We start from the raw sequence: 20819 nt of genomic DNA on the forward strand, positions 1-20819 counted from the left end.
CATTCAACAGATACTGTCTGAGAGAGTTTGTTGTATGCCTCCATAGAATCTTTTAGGCAGGATTCCGCAAGGAGCAGTTTATCTTTGACCCCTCTCCCCATGGGGCCTTGGGTATTTCTTTATCTTTTTGTGTCTAAAATATTAAAAAAATATTAATCTAGTCATCTGAATTACTGATTATAGGTGATCACATAGAAAACAAGTGGACAGAAATTAAAAACCATGTGTCATTGCCTTCTAAACTCCCGCTTGGCCAAACTTTGTATAATCATAGTGAGACCGTGGTGGAAGTGTTGGCTGCCAGTCAGGTAGCAATTCTTGTGTGTCAGTCTCTCTTCTGTTTCTCCATTGAATTGCTAAACATCCCGTGAAGTAGGCAAGGTTACTATGTATGTTCTGCACAGTGCAAAAGTAAGATGGCCATGAGAGCCACAATGGCCACCTCACATGCAGTCTTTGGGGCAGCTCTTCTGGCTCTCTGTCATACACCTCGGGCCCCTTCATGTCGTCCTGGGACATGAGCATCACCTCCAGGGTGACCAGAATGTTCTCCTTCTGTGTCCTCCCCCTCCCCCCCCCCAGGAAAAGGCAGTTGGCCCTTGTAACTAACTACTTTTAAAATCCATATTCAACTGCTTCAATTTTTAAGTGCCAAACACAATTATAGATATTTGTGATCTACAGCCTAATGTTTTGAAGTGGATGTGCTTGGTGGAATGGCTGAATTGAGCTAATTAACAAACACATTGTCTCATTGACTTACCATTGTTTTCAGGTCTACAGCTTGTGATTATCAACCATAGTTACCATGTACAATAAATTTCTTTAATTTATTCCACTTGTCTAACTGAAATCATTTGTCATTTGATCAGCATCTCTTACCAATGCCTGTAGCTTAGCCCCTGAGAACCACCACTTGGCCCAGTTCTGGCTATGGAAAGGACTGGTAAGACAGCCCGACTTGTCTCTCCTCCCCTGCATGCACGGTGTCTGCACACTGAGGTCCTTTGCAGCTCTGAAAGCAGATTCGGGAACATCTGGAATGGGTGCCCTCGAGTAGCCATTGCAACACCAGCCTGGATGTGTCATCTGAGACTGATATGTGTGCTTTCTGTTTGAAGAATTCACTCAGTCAAATGTGATGGGGGCGCCCTCCCCCCCATCAGGGCAGTTTCACGTTTTAGGGACTCCAAAGGCAAATACAGGACTTAAAAAGAGAGAGAGAACACGTGGGTAATTTAGAGCCTTTGGCCATTGTGTAGGAGACTGATTAGTAACCGTTTTCTGCTATCAGTTTTAAAGGTTTTGAAAATGGAAGGGGTACTTTGACTCACAAAACCCTTTTTCTCAATCACGGGGAGGAAAATAAGTATGGATTCTGATGATTAGTTCTTGCAACATTAAGGAATGGCCGGAAGAGTTTCCTCAGAAGAGTGTTAGTCACAGAGGGTTTCTTTCCGAGCTCAGTGGGGGATGGCCTGCGAGCACAAGGACTCCACAGGGATCCATGTGGCAGGCTCGGATTCGGATCTCATAGAACGGTGGCCACTCCTGTGTGCTGCTTGGGCAGGGAAGGTGGAACGGTGGTAGCAGAGGCCAAGGAGAGTGGGCCGCAGAAAAGGGGAGATGCAATCTAATGGATATTAAGCTATTGTTGTATGGGAATTTTAAGTTACACAGTTCTGTTGCATCATGGATTGACTATAGATAATAATGGTAGTATTATGCTTTTCTTTTTTTAAAAAAAAAAAAAGCTCCTAAAGGAGTTTGAATGTTTTTACCTTAAGGAATGATAAGAGTGTAGAGAGCTAAGTTTATTGAGATATTAGCAGTACACAGTGTATACATGTATCAAAACATCAGATACTCCTAAAAGTATACAGTTTTTATGTCAGCTAAAAATAATAAATACATGCTTTTTCTTTTTGAAAATGCTTATTTAGCTTTGTTTGCAAGATGCTGTTAGAAGATGATCTTAAGTCTACTGTTTTCACTCCTTAAATAGCCACAGCAGCTGGGTCTGGACTAGGCTAATTCCAGGAGCCTGGCACACCACCCGGGTCTCCCACACGCGTGCAGGGACCCAGGCATGTGGCTCAACCTCGTCTGCTTCCCACACACAGCAGCAGAGAGCTGGATGGCAAGCAGCAGGAAGCAGCCTTTTCACACAGCGGCGTGGCCAGCGACACACAATGCCAGCCCCACTAAATCATGTCATGGCCAAATCTTGTTCCCGTTTCTCTACCTCCTTTACTCATCTGCCAGTCATTCTTTGTTTTGGGTCGTCTTTTTATTTTCATTTCCATATTACTGATATTAACTGAGATATGATTGCTATTTCTTGTGCCCTCTGAATTTTCAATTTCCTTTCTGCATTCTTTGGATGGCTGTTTTCATTGTGCTCATCTTAAACGGGCATCTTTAATCGCACTTGCATGTATACCAAAGGATGCCAGGGTGTTATGCAAAATTACTGAAATATGTCGATATGTTAAGTAAAGGAAACTCTATTAAGTTAAACTCCTAAACCTACGGAATAATTTATGCACTAAACTTTAAATATGGTAATTAGAAAATAGTTTACGAAATGTTATTTTCAGTATATGTTAGGTGAGTTTTAAATTTTCTAATTTAGTTTCATTTAAGTAGTTAATATATTTCCAGTTGTTAACAATCAAATAATGTAAAAGTTACCATTTGAAAGTCTCATTCCCGCTTCTCTTCCATACCCCTACCTCCAACAGGTACTCATTAGTTTGTTGCTAGTCTTCCCAAGCATCTTTATGCTAAGATAAACAAATAAGGAGTGCCCTTTTGATATAAGGTAATGTAGTAAACACAACTGAAATGCATAGCAGTCTGCATTCCGAGTCTTCACTTACTAAACTCAGGAGGTCTTTACATGTTGGCACATGTGTGGTTTTCCAGTGTATAAAGCATCCTAATGTAATTACTTTGTAAGTAATAAAATTTTGAATTATTTCCGGTATTTTGCTGCCAACTCATTGCCACAATGATGTACACATTCTATGGAGTGACTTCATCCACATTCAGATAGATCTACTGAAAGAATTTCCCACAGGTGAATTTTCAGGATCAAGAGAAGCTGCATTGTGCTTCTGCATGGTAATGCCAACTCGCCTCTCACGGACACTGCCATCCATGGCCTGCTAGAATACCTCTGTCTTCTCACCCACACCGACAAAGTGTTTTAAACTTTTATAAGTGCTCCATTGCATGATTGTGAAAACTGTTATCTCAGTGCAACTTATTGTACACTTTTTTAATGAACATTAAGCATTTCTCTTCTGTTTAATATCCATTCTATCTCATTTACCATGAAGTCTTTCCCTATATTTTGATGAGTGACTGTTTATGAAGGACTGTATTATTGTAGTAATTAGTGGAAACAGTGTGTGGCAGGGGGGAGGGATCTAGGGAGGGTGAAGGGGAAATCCCAGAGCTTATGGAACTGAATCCATGAAAAGAGAAAAAGAAGAAGAAGAAAGAAAGAAAAGGGTGAGCAAAGAAAGAAGGGGGTGGGAGAGAGATCTTCCGTCCATGGATTCCCTCTCTAAGTGGTGCAGCACCAGAGCTGGGCCAGGTCAAAGCAAAGAGCTGCGTCCCAGTCTCCTATATGTGTGACCTGGGCCCAAGGGCAAATTCATTAACAACACAGCTAGAACGTGACCTGGTTCTCTGATGTGGAATGCTAGCAGTTTAACCCACTGTGCTGCATTGCCAGTCTGTGTCTGTTGAAACATTCATATCGAGGGACTGTCATTGGAGCACAGCATGTAAAACCAGTGTCTGCAACAGCAGCATCTCAAATGGGCACTGGTTTGTGTCTTGGCTGCTCTGCTTCGCAGCCAACTCCCTGATGTTCCTGGAAAAACAGTGGAAGACAGCCCCGGTACTTGAGTCCCTTTATTGCACTTGAAAGACCTGGGAGAAGTTTCTGGCTCTTGGCTTCAGCCCAGTCCAGATTTTGCCATTGTAACTCTTTGGGGAGTGAATCAGTACATGGAAGGTCTTCCTCTGTCTCTCCTTTCCTCTGTGGAACTCTGCCTTTCAAATAAAGACATCTTTGAAAAACCTCACATGTAAGCATTTCAGTGAGGCATATGCGTTATTCTGGAGTGTCTTGGTGTTTTCTATTTTCGTGTGTTTCCTTTGCTTCTTGTGGTTTTCTTTCTTCCTTGAATTAATACAAATATTGTTTGTCTGTCTCCTCCTTGTTTGCTCCATAGATTAGGTGATATGATATTGCTTTGTTTTTGAAAGGCAGAGTGACAGAATGGACAATATGCACGCGCGTGTGCGTGCGCACACACACACACACACACACACACACACACACACACACACACACACACACAGAATTTCTCATCTACTGGTTCATTCCCTCAGATGGCCACAGTGGCCACAGGCTGAGCTAGGGCTCTGTGTAGATCTCCCACAGTAGACAGGGGCCAGAGCACTTGCTGCTATCTCTGGCACATGGACAGGAAACAGAAGCTTCCTGGACTTGAATCAGTGCTATGATGCAGAAAGCCCTGTACTAGGTGGTGGCCTCTTGCTGCAGCAAGGCCCCAGAAGATGAGTTTCCATTTCATCCTATTTCTTTTCAGATTTATTTTATTTTTATTAGAAAGGTGGATATACAGAGAGGAGAGACAGAGAGGAAGATCTTCCATCCGATGATTCACTCCCCAGGCGGCCGAAACGGCTGGAGCTGAGCCAATCCAAAGCCAGGAGCCTCTTCCGGGTCTCCCACGCAGGTGCAGGGTCTCAAAGCTTCAGGCCATCCTCGACTGCTTTCCCAGGCCACAAGCAGGGAGCTGGATGTGAAGTGGGGTCGCCAGGATTAGAACCGGCAACCATATGGGATCCTGGCCATCGCGCTGGGCCCCATCCTATTTCTTTTCAGTGTGTTTAACAAAGCACACATTCTGTATTAACGAATAGCAGAAGGATAACTGCTGTCTCTTTAGAAGCAGCCCAGCCCAGAGACGCCCATGTGCTGACATCCTGTCCGTGTAGCTGCTTTTCCATATTGTTGACAAACTCTTCACTGTTTGTCTTTCAGATTCATTCAGGAGATTGAGCATGCCCTTGAACTTGGCCCAGCTAAGCAGTGTCCTCTTCGAGAGTTTCTCACTGTGTACATCAAGACCATCTTCCTCAATCAGGTCCTGACTGAGATCAACAAGGAGATTGAAGGAGTCACAAAAACGTCAGACCCCTTGAAGATCCTCGCGAATGCCGACACCATGAAGGCCCTGGGAGTGCAGCGGCCTCTCCTGCAGGTAGGCCTGTGCGGGTGCCGAGCTGTGGTCGGCAGTTTTCACTAACTAGGACACAGTCATAAAGTTGAAATCAGAATTACAGTCTGTTTCCATATTCATCTGGGATCAAACAAGAGGAGATGAATTAAAGAGGCACCAGGGAAGTTTAGTCCTAATGTAAGTGGATAATGGAAATTCCTAAAGATCTTTTAGGGGGCCAGGAGGGAAAGGTTAGCTTTGGCTGTGGAGATGGTAATTCTCGTTAGTATGCAGACAACTTGTCATTATTTGCATGGCATTTGCCTTGAGAGGTGTGGCCTCTCCACTGGTGAAAAGGAGCCTCCCCACTGACCCACAGTTGCCGGAAGGACGTGCTCTGTAGCAAGTGATTCTCTCAACATTGAACCTGAACCACAAACCGGCTTTGAAAAGTCAGACCATGTAATTCGAGCAATGACTTTGTTAATGTTGAAATTTTTACTTTGTCTCTCCTCTCTGTATATCCGCCTTTCCAATGAAAAAATAATAAAAATAAAAAAATAAAAAAAAAAAAAAGAAATTTTTACTTTGACTATAAATAGTTTCTGGGCAGCAGAAATAGAATAATCTGTCAGTAGATGATTTGATTTGTAGGTTTCAGGAATATATTTCATCCACAGTTTAGTTGGTGACTTGGAGGTAACTATAAAACTGAAACAAAATTAGTATGTGCTGAAGTTATGAGTATACATCCACGTTATTGCATTGTAATTCTTGTGGTGTTTCTTCACTTAACTGAGGGTGCAGGAGCACATTTTGTTGAAGTTGTGCACTGAGTGCTCAGGTGCGGAAGGCCTGAGCTCCTCAGGAAGCTGCACAGGAGGAAGGGGTTATGCTTGCTTCCATCGCCTTCCTTTGCCTTCTTTCTAGCAGAGATGCTGTGCCATTCTTAGAGAAGTGTGTTCACGACAAGCCAACTCTTCTGTGACACTAGAAAGTGGAGTGCACACACAACAACCGGGCAGACGTTCCCTTGGCTTTCTGGCTCTATTAGGATCCTCCTGGTGAAGGAGCCTCAGTATGTGTGGAGCACGGAGGAGAGAGGGCGAGGGCTTGCGCCCACTCCTCCTGCTGTAGACAGGGCACCAGAACTTCTCGTTGCTGTCTAGCAGTCACCTCTCCTCCCTCCTGCTTCCTAGGCCTCTGATAACAAACATTCTACTCTCAGCTGCTCTGACAGCCCCTGTTTTATTCCCCATATATAATTAGATCATGTGGTAATTTGGTCTGTGCGTGGCTTAGTTCACTTAACGGAATTGTCTCCAGTTGTAGCTGCGTCATCGTAGATGCCGAGAGCCCACCCTGTTTATGGTGGAGGGCTGTTCTTTGTACATATGGACGTGTTTTCTTTAGCCATTTACCATTACATAAACATGAAGATGGTTTTGTTTTGTGGGAGTGCAGGTACTTCTTCACAGACCTCTGCACTTCTCTTGGATATATACCCATTAGTGGAATTGCTGGAACATACGGGAATTCCATTTTTAGTTTTTCGAGGAGCTTTCACACTGTTTCTGCCACGGTTGGATTACCTTACACTACCACCTGTAGTGTGCGAGGGTCCTTTTCACCTCATCCTTGCCAGCTGTGTTGTCTTTTGTCTTTTTGTTAATGGTCTTTCTAACTGGAGTGAAATACTATCTTCTCAAGGTTTCCATTTGCATTTTCCTGATGAATAGCAATATTGAACATTTTTTCATATACAAGTTGGCTATTCATATGTCTTCCAGTGCGAAATGTTCCTTTAGAGTTGCAGCCCATTTATTGACTTTGTCAATGAGTTACTGGTGTTCCTTGTGGATTTTGATTATAATTCCCTGGCCGGTGGTAGACCATGCAGATACCTTCTTGCTAATCTGTAGCTTATCTCCTAACTTTGTTGATCGCTTCCTTCATTTTTAGAGGTCATTACTTTGACGCAGTCCCACTTGTCTGTATCTTTTGGTTCCTGTGTAGCTGCAACTGATCCAGAACATTCATAGCCAGTGCCACTTGCATGGCATCCCCTGTGCTTTGCTGCAGTAGTTCCCTGTACTCACTCGGCTAGTTATTCCATTCTGAGATGGTTTTTTGTATAAGGTAAGAGATAGGGATCTAGTTTAATTTTTCTGCATGTGGAAATCAAATTCTCCCATTTAATTATGGGTACAACTTTAATTATTAATCAGCTTTATTTATTTTATGTCTTTGCATTATGAAGTATTTTTTTTAAAGATTCACTTATTTATTTGAAAGGCAGAGTTACAGAGAGATATCTTCATCCAGTTATTCATTGCCACATGGTCACAGGAGCCTAGACTTCCTTTCAGGTGTCCCATGTTTGTGGCCGAGACCCAGATGTTCAGGCTGTCTTCTGTTCCCTTCTCAGGCTCATTAGCAGAGAACTGGAAAGCAAAGGGGAGCATCTGGAGCTCGGGTCAGTACTGAAAGCACTGTAAAGGTCCAGGTGGCAGTAAGGTACTCAGTAATTTATTCACTGAATGAATTCATGCAAACCTGGATAGATGGATAGATGGACGGATGGACAGACAGAATTGGGTAAACACAGTGGGTAAGTTTTAAGAGTCATTACCAGCAGTGATGGAACTGGTATGGTGGCATATCAAGCTAATCCGCCATCTACAATGCCAGACCCAGAAGGGTGCCAATTCTACTCCAGACTGCTCCAGTTTTGAACCAGCTCCCTGCTCATGGCCTGGAGAGGCAATGGAGGATGGCCCAAGGCATTTGACCTCTGCATCCAAACTGCAGTCCTAGAAGAAGCTCCTGGATCCTGGATCCCAGCTTCGAATTGTCCCAGCTCTGGCCATTATGACCATTTGGGGAATGAACCAGTGGGTAGAAGATTCATATTCCCTCTCTCTCCTTCCTTTTCCCTCCTTCCCTCCCTCCCTCTCTTTGTCTCTCTTTAGCTCTGACTTTCCAGTAAAAATAAATACATTAAAAAAAATACCTTCAAGGCTAAAATGTGATACATAGAAGGGAACAAAAGCTTTTCTGTTTTGTCTGACCATACTTTTAGTCTTGTTTCCAAAAGAAAACTTTCAGTATTTAGCACACATGCTGTGTGCTATACTGAGCATGGTTAGCATACTAAATTTAAGAGACCAATTGAGTTTGAGAACTAAGGATTCTGGCATATTAGGCATGAGTAGCAGAGACGCATTAAGACTCATAACTAGTTGACTACAGTCTGGGCCATGTCAGGGCCATGCACTGCCAACTCAGTGACCTCTCTGAGCAGTCTGCTGGCCAGCCTGTCAGATAACTCCCCAACCTATCAGCAGCCATCTTGTACAGGTAACTGTGCCTCTTGTCCTGTAAGTCAGTTATTCCATTCTGAGGCTAGGTGAGAGCTTCAGCTGTGTCTGTTCTCTTTTTGACCTTGTCAAGATATAATTATATGTAAGGGAGTAAATTTTGAGGGTAATGTCATTCATGCTACTAACCTCCAAATTTGTTTTCAGAGTTAAAATGCCTCACATTAGTCAGCTTTGCATCACCTTAGCCGAATACCTGGGAAGAGTTACTTAGGAGGAAGGAAGTTTTGTAGGTTGGAGATTAACACCCAGAGTTATGTGGCCCCAGGAGTTCGGTGTCTGGTGAAGTGTACAGAAAAACGTCCCCGGGTAAGCCTGGAAGCAGGGAGAAAGCTTGGCTCAAGTTAGAATAGGGAGCCAGTGCTCTGAGGGGACAGCCTTCCAGGGCATATAACCAGTGACCTGGGGACACCCTCCCCAGAGTCTACTTCTAGATACCTAGGCCTAATCTATGCTAAACTCTGTTACCCATGAGTGGTAATCCTAACGTAAGATATTGGGGAGCAAGCCCCCACCCAGTTCATGGGCTTGTGGAGGTCACCCACACGATTATTCAAACCACAGCTCACCTGCTTTGTTACTTGGTTATCTAGTTGCCCTGTCTCTCATTTTTTTTCGTCAAAATGTTTGTTTTATCAAAATGCAAATTAGTTAGACCATATGCATGAGTTTATTTCATATTCTTAGGTAACTAAAATGCGTACTAGAAAAAAATGGTTATTTTCCTTTCCCATCTTGAGAAATTCCCTTGCTTTATGATGATTGTAGTTGGCTTCTCACATGATTTCCCATTCTCAGGGCTTAGTGGTTCCAAAATGTATTTCTGTGCTTCCTTGATGTGTTTATTCCCAGGCTAATCTAAAGAAAGACATAATTTTCAGAAATTTTAGCTGAGAATCCAAGACAAGTGTGAAGAAAAGAACTTGGAGAAATGTATGTATGTGTTGAGGATGCAGATGAGCTAAAACATTCAATTAGATGAGGTGCAAAAATGTCCTTTAAAGTTGTTGCCTCTGCTAGACCAGTGTTGACAGTAGAAGAAAAGAGGTGCCTTTCCCCGCAGGCTGCACGTCGTGTCCCCAGATACCGTGGCCCCAGACGGGTGCAGCTGCATTGACGGGGAGTACAGAAGGACGGCTGTCTCAGTGCCTCTCCCATCTGGGTGATGACGAGCACACGCAGAACATGGGTGCCTGATAATGGCAACACCCAGACGCTTTGCCCTTGCATCTTCTGCAGTGCAGACACTCAGTGGATCTCTGTGTGTGCTGACATGTGTCGGCGTCTTTGCTCTTGCAGATCCCACAGAACAGAAGGAACAAAGCAGTAGGAAGAAAGAGTACAGCATAATTTCTTAGGTAGAATACTTATACTGCAAATGCCATAGCAGAGTTGTACTGGTGATCATAGCAGAATAACAGCAATGAGAGTGCCAGGAGTGGGTAGTAGTGCTGATGGCAGTGAACATGTCGGGAGCATTTACCATGTGTGAGCCTGTGGCCTGAGTGCTTTAGGTGGATGGACCCATAGGGATGCCTGTAGGGAAGCAGCTCTGTAAGGGTGGTGTTATTACAGTGAGCAAACTGTGAAACAGTGCAATGGACAAGCTTGCCCAGAGTCATGTGGCTGGCCACTAATGGAGCCATCACTCACACCAAGCTACCCAGCGCTGGAGTCTGTCCTCAGGACCAGTGTCTCTCTTGATCTAAGGATTGTGTTGGTGCCCAGGCTACCCTTGAGCAGTCTGCTGCAAGATGTAGAGCATTTGAGATTTTTGTGTGTTTAGATGCTTGTATTTTGCTTTCCGTTACGAATTTGACGTTGTCTGTTGGATCTCACAATATAAAATTAGGACTTGTGCTTGTATATTTTGTGGATTTCAAGATTTCTTTTCAAATAACCCATTTTTGTGGTATTTTGAAGAAATACTTTTCTAATCCCCTCCCATCACACTCACAAAGGGCAGTAGAACATGAAAGCAGCTCCTGAGACTCCGTGCTGGGTGCACTTTGCAGCAACTGCCCACCCTTGGGTGCTTAGTGCAGTTGGCTCTCTGAAATCCCCAGCAGCTGGAGCAGTGTCTGTCAGAGAGGAGGCACTCGCTGTTTGCTGGCTGGGTGCATGGATTAAAGTGAAGGAGTTGACGCCTTTCCTGGCTCAGGGACGTGTGTGGCAAGTTTCTGCTCATAGTATAAGGTCCATGATCTTGAATGGGATATTCTTGATAGTGTTTAACCTAAAATAGCTTATTTCCTGAGCTGTGCTAATGCTGCCAGCGTGAAGACAGGAATGGCCGAACCTCATGGCTAACGTCTCAGAGTCCTCTGTTGCCAACACTGCATCTCCAGAATGGCTTCCTCCCATGAGCTGACACGTGCTGATTCAAACCTGAAGGCATTCTTGTTTCCGCTGAGCCAGGTTTTTGGACAGGCAGTTTTAGAACTCCATGTCCAGCATTCTGTATGCAGTTCTGGAATTCTGGAATGGTCTCTTGAAGTGAACACCATCTTGCATCTTATGATCTTATGTATTTCCCGGAATCTGAACTGTCCTTACCACAGGCATGACGGAATAGGGCTGAAAGGTTCACTTCATTGCTTTAGTTTACCATGGATTCGGGAACAAACTTCTATTTTGGTGTCTCCATGTTTTTTAAAAAAAATGAAAAGGGACTTTTTTTTTAGATTTTGTTTTTATTGGAATGTCAGACTTACAGAGGAGATAGAGAGAAAGGTCTTCCATCTGCTGCTTCATTCCCCAAGTGGCCACAATGGCCAGAGCTGAACCAAAGCCATAAGCTTCTTCTGAGCCTCTCACATAGGTGCAGGGTCCCAAAGCTTTGGGCCATCCTCTACTGCTTTCCCAGACCACAGGCAGGGAGGAGATGTGAAATGGAGCTAGAACATAAATCAGCGCCAATATGGGATCCTGGCACGTGCCACTAGGCTACCGTACCAGGATCAACAAGGGGACTTTTCTTAAGGGTTTTCATCCCTTCTCTGTGAAGCTGTCATGGGTTGCTGTGTGAATAGTGCTTCACTCTCTTCCCCTCCTTGCTAAGGGACATCCTCTGCCTGTGCTGCTGAGAGTGGAGTGGTGACACGAGCCACTGACCTAGAAATCTTATTTGCAGTTTTACCAGGTACTGTGTTTACACATTGGAGTTTGGGAAGTTTTGCTTTGTCCCCATAAAGTATGGCCCATGGCCTGATAGTGTCACCGGCAGCTTCTGACCCTTGCAGGTTCCTGAAGCTCCCATCGCTCCAAGCGTCTGTCCTGGCCAGCCAGCCAGAAGCCGGTACAGCACAGTTACATTGAAGAAGTGTTTCCTCCCATAATCATCATCAAACCTAGCTTGAACACAGGTACCGGATCCAGTCCCGTGGCCGCTTGGCTCTGTGGTGAAGACCAGTCGCTTTCAAGGCATGTCTGTCTTTGTTTCCTGCAGACCCAGAAAGTGGCGGAACAATATTTGGAGCAGGAGTAGAAGCTGCTTCCTAGTCTAGCACATTGCTGAGCTTTGCAGCAAAATGAGCCTGCGCGTCTTGGCTCAGAGAGGGCCCTAAGAGAAGGCTTCCTGCTGCTCAGCCTCAAAGACGCACACCACTGGAGGGACAGCCGCAGGCTGTGTGAGGAAAAGCTAAGCGGTCCTGAGACATTGAGAGCATCTTTTGGTTTTTCTCGCTGCTCCAGTGTTTGTCACAGATGACTTCTGAGAAGTGCAGTAGCTACAGTGTGTCTGCAAACACCACACTTTCCCTTCCTCGGCCAGCGGCAGCCTCTCACCTACACCTGTGGACTGGCCCCCTAGGCTCCTCCCAGTGCCCCTGCCCACGTGTGTCCCTCAGCAGGAGCGAGGCCGCCATGGGGTCAGGGTTCTGTAAGATGTCCAGGTGAGTCCGCATGGAGTCAGAATCAGCACCACTATCCAGAACATTTCTGGAGGAAGGACGGAAAATGACAGCGGAGGCCATTGTTAACTCTCACCAAATGTCACATTAGACACTTTGAACCAAGTTGGGGTATAAACCTTGGAATCTGACACAGATGGATTCAAATCCCAGCCATTTCATTTGGTAGCTTTGTGCCTGTGAGCAGGTTGCTTTACCTTTGTGTGTACCTATCTCTGCCTCTAGATAGTGGGAATAATAAAGTCTATGCCACGGGAACATACTCCTGATTAAATGGAATAATTACTGTAAAACATACCACTCCTTCCTGCCCTGTCACATGTGCCTGCTCTCAAGTGTCTCCTGCCACTCCTTTCCTCTCTCTCTGTTGGCTTTCTGACCTGTGCTCACTGTGTCCATCAGCCCTTGCCGTTAGTAATAACCTACATTGCTTGCCGGCGTTCTCGCTCTTTCGCCCTCTCATGCTTTCTCTCCCTCCTGCCTTCACCTCCTCGCTCCCTCCCCCTCTGGCTATTTATCTACTTCCTTTTCATTATGCTGTAACTCTCACCTCCAAGCTTCTCTCCTGTCTGCCACGACACTGGCATCACAAGGAGAGATGCTGCTGTCTCACCTTCTTTCTCCCTTTCCTGGAGCTTCTCTGCCCACCATGTATTAGCAGATGTGGTAGCACCTGCTGTTGATGACCGTGACAGCTGTGCATCAGTATCCTAGCACTGCTGAAACACATGAACACAGAACAAAGTGGCTTAAAACTACAGAGCATTAAGTTCTGTAGTGTAACTTCCCTGGTTTCAGAGGCCAGGAGCCACATTCCCTCTAGAGACCGTAGAGAGGAGACTTGAGGCCTCTTTCTTGCCTCTTCCAGTTCTTAGTGGTACCTGATGTTTCGTGGCTCTTGTAACATCTCTCCCATCTCTGACTGCGTCTGAATGTGGCCAGCTCTCCTATGATTCCATTGGCTCTTTTCTCACTCTTATAAGGACATCTTCATCGGACTTAGGAGCCATTTATATCCAATATCATCTCATCCCAGTTCTTACCTTAAATACTTCTGCAAAGATTCTACCCCAAATTAAACTATACTCTGAAGTTCTGTGTAGAAATCAGATGGAGGGATGGGGCACTATTTGGTCCACTACAGATAATAAAACTAGTAAGTTACACATAATGTGGTATATCCAATTTATTGCATTTTCCTTGAAGATCTCTGGCAGGAAGCAGTGTGGAAGTACTGCTATTAAGGCAATAAGTTGTGATGTCTAAATTTTAGACATCAGCAAGATCAGAATGGAAGTATTTGGTTGGCTGAGTGATTGCTGCAGCTTTAGTTAAGTCTTCTTGAAGGTTGATGGACACAGCTGCTTACAGTGGGATAATTTGCTGAAGATAATTGCATTGATGCCCAAACCTATTATCTCCCCAAGCAAGGCAAGGCTCTGCCAGGAATCTCTTCTAGTCTTCCCCCACCCCCCCAAAAAAGTGTGGCCAGCAGCAATAGCATATTGTTTTCATCGTATCAGATCATGTTAGTATGAAGAATATTGCGTTTGAGCGCCATTTGCATTGCGGGAAGTGACTTCCATTCATCTCTCTGGTCCGTAATAGATTCAGCTTTTATTAGTGTAAATACATCCGTGCCATTAAAGGTCTACTGGAAGCCATCGTGAAAATCATTAAGTTGAAAAATGAGCTGCTCAGTTGATTCCCCACCCCCCGTAAGCTATGATGGTGTCATTCCTAACGATCTTACTGTGCCAGAGTTCATCTTGGCATCAAGCTGCACAGGGTCTAATCCCCCTCTTCAGTGCATATCTGAGTACACCTAAAGAAACGCCAACTTGCCATTTATACTTCTGATTTCCTTTGAATTTTACAATTGTGTGGATTTACCAGAGCCACTGTTTGGCCTCTGCGTGACAGCGATGGGCCTCAAGTCTCCAAGCACTTGTGTCTGCTCTGGACTCGGCCAAGGGATGGAAGAGAAGATGGAATGGTCTAGGCTTTGATCACAGAAGTTTTTAACACCTTTCTGCTTCCAAAAGCTGTACAGTGCAAACCCTTCATTACTGCTGAAGAGTTTCAACATTAAATTCATCTGCTTTCAGACCAATTTATCAAGTTGTATTGTTTTTGTCTTCTGTTCCTAGTTTAATCCACTTCATTCTTTGAAGTGATTTTTCATGGTTCTTCTAGAAAGCTGGTTCCCACGTAGCGTGTCATGTTGTGGGCAGAAGAGCAGAAGGGCATGCTTGCCAGCACGGCTGTAGTCCCCTGTCCGGCTCCGTGACCCCAGCTAAGTCCAAACCACTTCCTTCCCAAAGTTCCCTTCTCTTGTCTATAGGCTGAGAAAGATGTTTGCTGACACCACTATGTAAGACTAGAGTGAGAAATATAGTGGGCTCATATGTTCAGTGGGGCTTTATAAATGTTTCATCAAAATTATGTGGTCCCCATACCTGCATGTGGTTCCATTCAGAAAAATCCATTAGCATTAGCAGAAGGAATGCTAAGAAAATGCCCACAAAAATAGAAATATTTTTTATTAAATGAATTTTTCATTCTTTTTGATATCAAATTACTCCATCAATGAATAATAGCCACTATTAATAATCTGGCAATATCTTACCTAATAGTTTATTATAAAAATATGAGAATACTTCCAGTTTAATTAAAAGTTTATGTTGGCACAAAACATTGTTGAAAAATTTGCACCAAAATAAGCATCTTTAATCCAGCTTTCCATGAATATTTTGAATTGCCACTTGTATTTTATTTATTTGAGAGGCTGAGGGCCTAAGAGAGCTCCTGTCTGCTGATTGGCTCCCCAAATGCCCTCAGTGGATAGGGCTGGCCTGGGGCGTGGACCACAAGCAGGGAACACAGTCCACATGCCCTAGAGGGCAGAAGCAGGAAGAGTTGAGCCATAGCCACTGCCTCTCCAGGGCCTGTGTTAGCGAGACGCTATCGTTAAGAACTTAAGCCAGGGTTTGAACCTAGGCCTTCTGGCATGGCACATGGGCACTTTTAATCACTAGGCCAAATTCCTCTTCATTATCTTATATTTAAACATACATAAAAACTGGAAAATATATGTATTGACATTAATATACTCCGTGTCATTATTCTACAGTCAACATTTTGCTGCATTTGTCTCATAGCAGCCAGACCGGATCATTTTAACTGCTCTTCAGCAATCCCAGGAATGAATTCCCAATCTTGCTTGAAGCGCTTGACAGTGGTGCTGTTGACAAGACTTTAATGTATTGCTCAGAACATACAAACCTACAAAGAGATGCTTTGGGTGTGAAAGTTACTGCTTGGTAAAAATAGTGCTTCACTTTAAAAAGTCCTCATGCGAACATTTTCTGTAAATAGTGCCAAAGGACAGGAAGTTGACCAGGTCAGGTTTGTGACTAATCTGTCCCTAGTGCCTTAGTGATGGAATATTTCACAGGGACTTGTCTTCATAACTGCTAATACTGAAGGCTGTGCAGGGACGCAGTGAAACGTGATGTTAATGTAGAGGCAGACAGGGACATTATGGGATCAACTTAAATATGTGTAATCCTCTAGAATTTATAATCTTATCCCAGCATAGAGAAGAAGCAGGCTCTCACCTGGCTAGCTGATGTTCTTACATAAATTTACATAAGTAGCTTTTTGCAAAGCAAGAAGAGAGAGGGAAAAAATGACATGTTTATTTAAACTCCCTAATGTACCGATGTGGTTTCCGGAATAGTGCCAGACGGGCTAAAAATAAACAAAGCTTTTTTTTTCCTTGTAGGAGATCATCTTTAATGATCTCAAAATTTGCATTTTTTAGGTCAGTCATTATTTTAAATGGTTTCTTCCACAATCCATCATCTCTTACAGTATACTTGGAACAGATTTCAATCTACATGCAACTTTTCTAGAATCCATCTTCTCTGTGTGGGTTATGAGGTCAATTTAGGAAGAACAGCTTTCGTTCCCAGGGCATGCTGGATGAGGAAGGCATTATAGCAAGAAGCATGTGTTCTGTACAGTAGGGAGGTCAGCTGAGACGGGGACCAGCTTTGTACAGTAGGGAGAAGCTTGTCTGAGCACAAACCTGTGTCAAAGAGACATTGAGAGAAAGGTGAGCACGGGGTCTTCAGACCTGGATTCCGGGATGCAGGTAGACCTGCTCCGGCCGTCCTGATCATCACTGCACCATCCTTGGAAACAAACTCGCTGGGGTAAGCAGTGTCACGTGTTGAGTGGCTGCTGTCCCTTCTGCTCTTACCCAGGCCCATTCTCTGGTGGATAACAGGAACCACGGTAATGACATATGACAGATCCGCTGACAGCGACAAAACCACATTAACACCCTGTCACTCAGATCTTTAGAGGGCTGCCTTTGCCTGAAATACTTTTGACTTTGCTTGCTAACAGAGGCATCTGAAAACCGATTTCTTTCCCTTAAATGTTAGAGAAGTAGAGCATCCCATCAAAAGATACTGGGAAGAGAGGAAAGGCTGTGTGGAAAGCCCAGCAGGTGACAGGTATCATTCTTGGGAGCTGCAGTATTGCTGACCTGGCAGGATGACGAGTAGAGCTAGAAGAGTGTGGATGAAGAAGTGCTGTGGTTGGGGAATTGGCAGCTCTTATAAGTAAAATTGGTCCTGTCTGGGTGTTGCAGCTCTGGCTTAGAGATGTTCTTGTGAAAAAATGCAGAGAGAAGGGAGACTGTCTCGATTTGAAGGTTAAATGGCCCTTTAAAATGAACTGTCCCAGTAAAGCACCTGCCGTGTCGCGGCTTCTTGGGGAGTCTGTCCTGCGGACTCCTGGGTGTGCTGTCAGCACGGGCAGTCTGAGAGTGACGTCACAAGGGTCAGTCATTTCCACTGGGAAAATGCTGTTACAATGTAATGATTAGTGTTTATCTTTTGAACGCCTGCTTTGTACTGTCATCAGACAGCTTGACATAGGGGTACAGAATACATTTTTAAAAATTTTATTCTTTTATTTTGATGATTTTTACATAGTTGATTAGGGCGCAAAGGGTCAAGGACTACAGGAAAGTGGGTAAGACCATTGTTTCCACATTCTGTTTTTTCATTCCTGATACAGAATACATTTAAAGCAAGCCTTCTACTTGTCTGGAATTTTGTAGAGAATCGATTCAGAAGCAAGAATTTCTCTTGTCTGTGATTCCAAGAAAAGTAGGGACAAAGATGGGTAGCTGAACGCGTGGGAGAAGGAAGGAGTGGAGAAGGGTTAACAGGAGCCCAGAGCTCAGCCAGGTTAGTGTCCTCTTGGAGTGGGAAAGGTGCAGACCCATGGAGTGCTTCAGAGGCCGGATGTGTGCAAACAGGTGGGAAGAGAGAGCTTGACAGTTCAGTGTCAGCAGGCGGAGCCTGTGGACAGAGGCCAGCTGAGACGGGGACAGAGTCAGAACCTGTGGACGTTTCTCTCCAGAATGGAAACCGTGACCTCACAGGTACCCCCCACTCTATCAGCATTTAGCATGTTCAGCATCTCAAGTTACTCTTTAGATTGACTGTCATAAGTGACCACTCCTTCCTGGGGTCAGTGTCTTACTTGGGAAGTTCAGGTTTTCCTTCCTGCGCCCTCAAAGGCACTGGATAGAATCCATCACTTTAGCAGCAGCCATTTAGCTCCAACAGACACACTTTTGTTTGAAGATGAAGCTCTTCATTTTCTCATTTATAACCTTTTTAAACACACGGGGGCTCTGCCTGTTTAAGTCCTACTTTGGAGAAAAGGTACTGCACAGGTAGCTCATTAACAGGTTATCTAGTCATTATGTCCTTTCCAGACTGTGCCTATAGTCTTTTTGAAAGAGAGGAAAACTCAAGGCTTTTAGTTTCCTTTCCTTTTCCATCTTCATTTGTATCTGCAAACCCTCCCCACTTGGAGCTATTCCCATGATGGGTGGGCAATATCTGTGGAGCCAGAATGCCCTGCGTATTCACTTGCAAATAGCTATAAAGTCCAATTCAGATAAGTGCGCTTAGGAGGAGAGCCTTTCTCTGCCTCTCACTGGGCACACACTGCTTCTCCTTGCCCCATTTCAACCTCAGAAGCCTAATTGTGTCTTCCTTTTCATTCCTTGAAGCATTTTTGAATTTGCAGTCCCCTTGATTATTCCAAGGTCAAGGCTGCCTATCAGACATGTGCAGAAGCGCTCTGGTGGCGTTAGTCACAGTGCTGGGCCTGGCTTTCCCACAGTGTGCACCTGCTGAGCTGAGAGAAGGAGAGGGGACAGGGCTGGGCTCTGACTTTGGGCCTCTTGACCCTGAGTACCCTCTGCTGTGATCCTTCCCTAGTTAGGAGGCCTTCATTTGTTGGATAAATAAAAGGATTATTGCCAACAGATATGTTAACGGGTGGCCTTTGGCTTCCATGGTCAGGGACAGTGGATAAAAGCAAATTAATATTGTTGGCAAAGCAAATTAGCATTAAATACTTGCCTTCAGGTAAAATTTCTATACCAGAAAAGTTGCAAATTTACAGGAAAGTTGCAGAAATGCTAGTTTCCATATATGGCACACTCAGCTTCCCATTCGTACTCTATTAATATGGTCGATTTTTAGCAATTAATGAGCTAATAATGATGCATTCTTATTAGCTAGAGTTCATACATTATTCATACTGCCTTCTTCTTCTTCGTTTTGTTTTGTTTTGTTCTGCTTAATACCCTTTTTCTGTTCTAGGATCTTTCCTGAACATTTAGTTTTTCTGTCTGCCTAAGGTTCTGTTGGGTGTAGCAATTTTTCACTTCTTTCTTTTATTCTTTTTTTTTTTTTTTTTTTTTGGTGGCCTTGATCGTCTGGAAGGGTATCGTTCAGTTGGACTGGACGCTGTCCTGCACTGTGGTTTCAATGATGCTGCTCGTGTTCTCCCTGGGATTGTGTGTGGTGGGGAGGAAGACTGCAGAGGTGAAATGGCCAGATCTCATCAGATCAGGAGCTCTGTTCGCACCTTGACTTACCTCCATTGCTGCTGGCCTCCGTTCTCGCCCAGTACAGGTGTTGCATCAGAAGTGACTCTTTGTTTCCTGCCTGCTTAGGTGTACGTTGGGGAAGGACATCACTTTGAACTGCCCATGTACTGAAGGAACAGGGAGTCATGCTCTTCTGATGAGTAGAAAATAACTAAGAGAAAATTCAAGATTGCTCATTCTGTTTAACAAATCAAAGTTGTTATTTTTTGTTACAGTGTAGTTGGTGGATGTTTTTAATTAGTCCCTGGATAATTTTTGCACCTGCATATGTGAATATGAAGTTCATATTTTTTAAATGTATTGCTTAAATATTTATGTGATTAGTTACATATTTATGATAGCTGCTTTGCTTTTAGTGGAAGAATATGTAAACAGTATAAATAGAATACTCCTATTATTTATATCATTTAAATCATCTTAAGTTACTGGATTGCAAGTGACTGTTGTTCTTTCTGCATTCGTGAAATCTGGTGAAAACCCAGCTAACTGACTTATGAAACTATTGCCCGGATCGGCTCCCGAACGTTCATGCAATTGTAGACCTTGGACCTGTGCAGAAACAGTCAGTGGCTTAAGAACTAACTTAGCAAATACAAATATTCAAATAATAGCAAGAATTTGAGACTTTTTTTAAGATTTATTTTATTATTTTTATTGGAAAGGTGGATATACGGAGAAGAGAGACAGAGAGGAAGATCTTCCGTCCGATGATTCACTCCCCAAATGAGCGCAATGGCCGATACTATGCCGGTCCAAAGCCAGGAGCCTCTTCTGGGTCTCCCACGCGGGTGCAGGGTCCCAAAGCTTTGGGCCGCCCGGGACTGCTTTCCCAGGCCACAGGCAGGGAGCTGGAGGGGAAGCAGGGTTGCTGGGACTAGAACCGGCACCCATATGGGATCCCGGGCATGCAAGGCAAGGACCTTAACCACTGCGCCACCACGCTTGGCCCTAGTTCCTTGTTTTTTGCATGTCCTGTGTATAAAGGCATATTCCTGGTTTACTCATAATGATGGAGATATAGTAGCAATGTTGTTGCTAGACTCATACACATGAGGCAAGTATTCTAACTTATAACTTTTTAATAAAAGTCTGACATGTAGTTACATTACTTTATAAACCTCCTGTAGCCAGCATGAGTCTTTATAAAGACTAAATTTCAATAGCGGTTTAGGACTAGACTGCGCTTTAGAAGTTAATCTGAATCTACCTTTTGTGCTAAGTATCTTGTTAAGGTGATATACCTTATGAACAGTAAGTTCAGTCCAGATCT

At 44.1% G+C, this 20819-nt stretch overlaps 1 protein-coding gene across 2 annotated transcripts in view; it reads left to right on the forward strand.

Moving 5' to 3' along the window:
- The window catches only part of EXOC4 (exocyst complex component 4), an 817909-nt gene that overhangs the window by 374879 nt on the left and 422211 nt on the right, over positions 1-20819 (forward strand). The window contains exon 11 of one of the 2 annotated variants that reach the window (XM_040987490.1): positions 5090-5309. The exons of the other annotated variant lie outside the window; for it this stretch is intronic. Within the exon in view, the coding sequence (XP_040843424.1) occupies positions 5090-5309 (220 nt within the window). The remainder of the gene's footprint in view (positions 1-5089; positions 5310-20819) is intronic. 2 annotated transcript variants of the gene reach the window in all.

This window comes from Ochotona curzoniae, unplaced genomic scaffold, assembly GCF_017591425.1.
Source record: "Ochotona curzoniae isolate NIBS_2020 unplaced genomic scaffold, NIBS_Ocur_1.0 contig_4692, whole genome shotgun sequence".
Classification (NCBI taxonomy): domain Eukaryota; kingdom Metazoa; phylum Chordata; class Mammalia; order Lagomorpha; family Ochotonidae; genus Ochotona; species Ochotona curzoniae.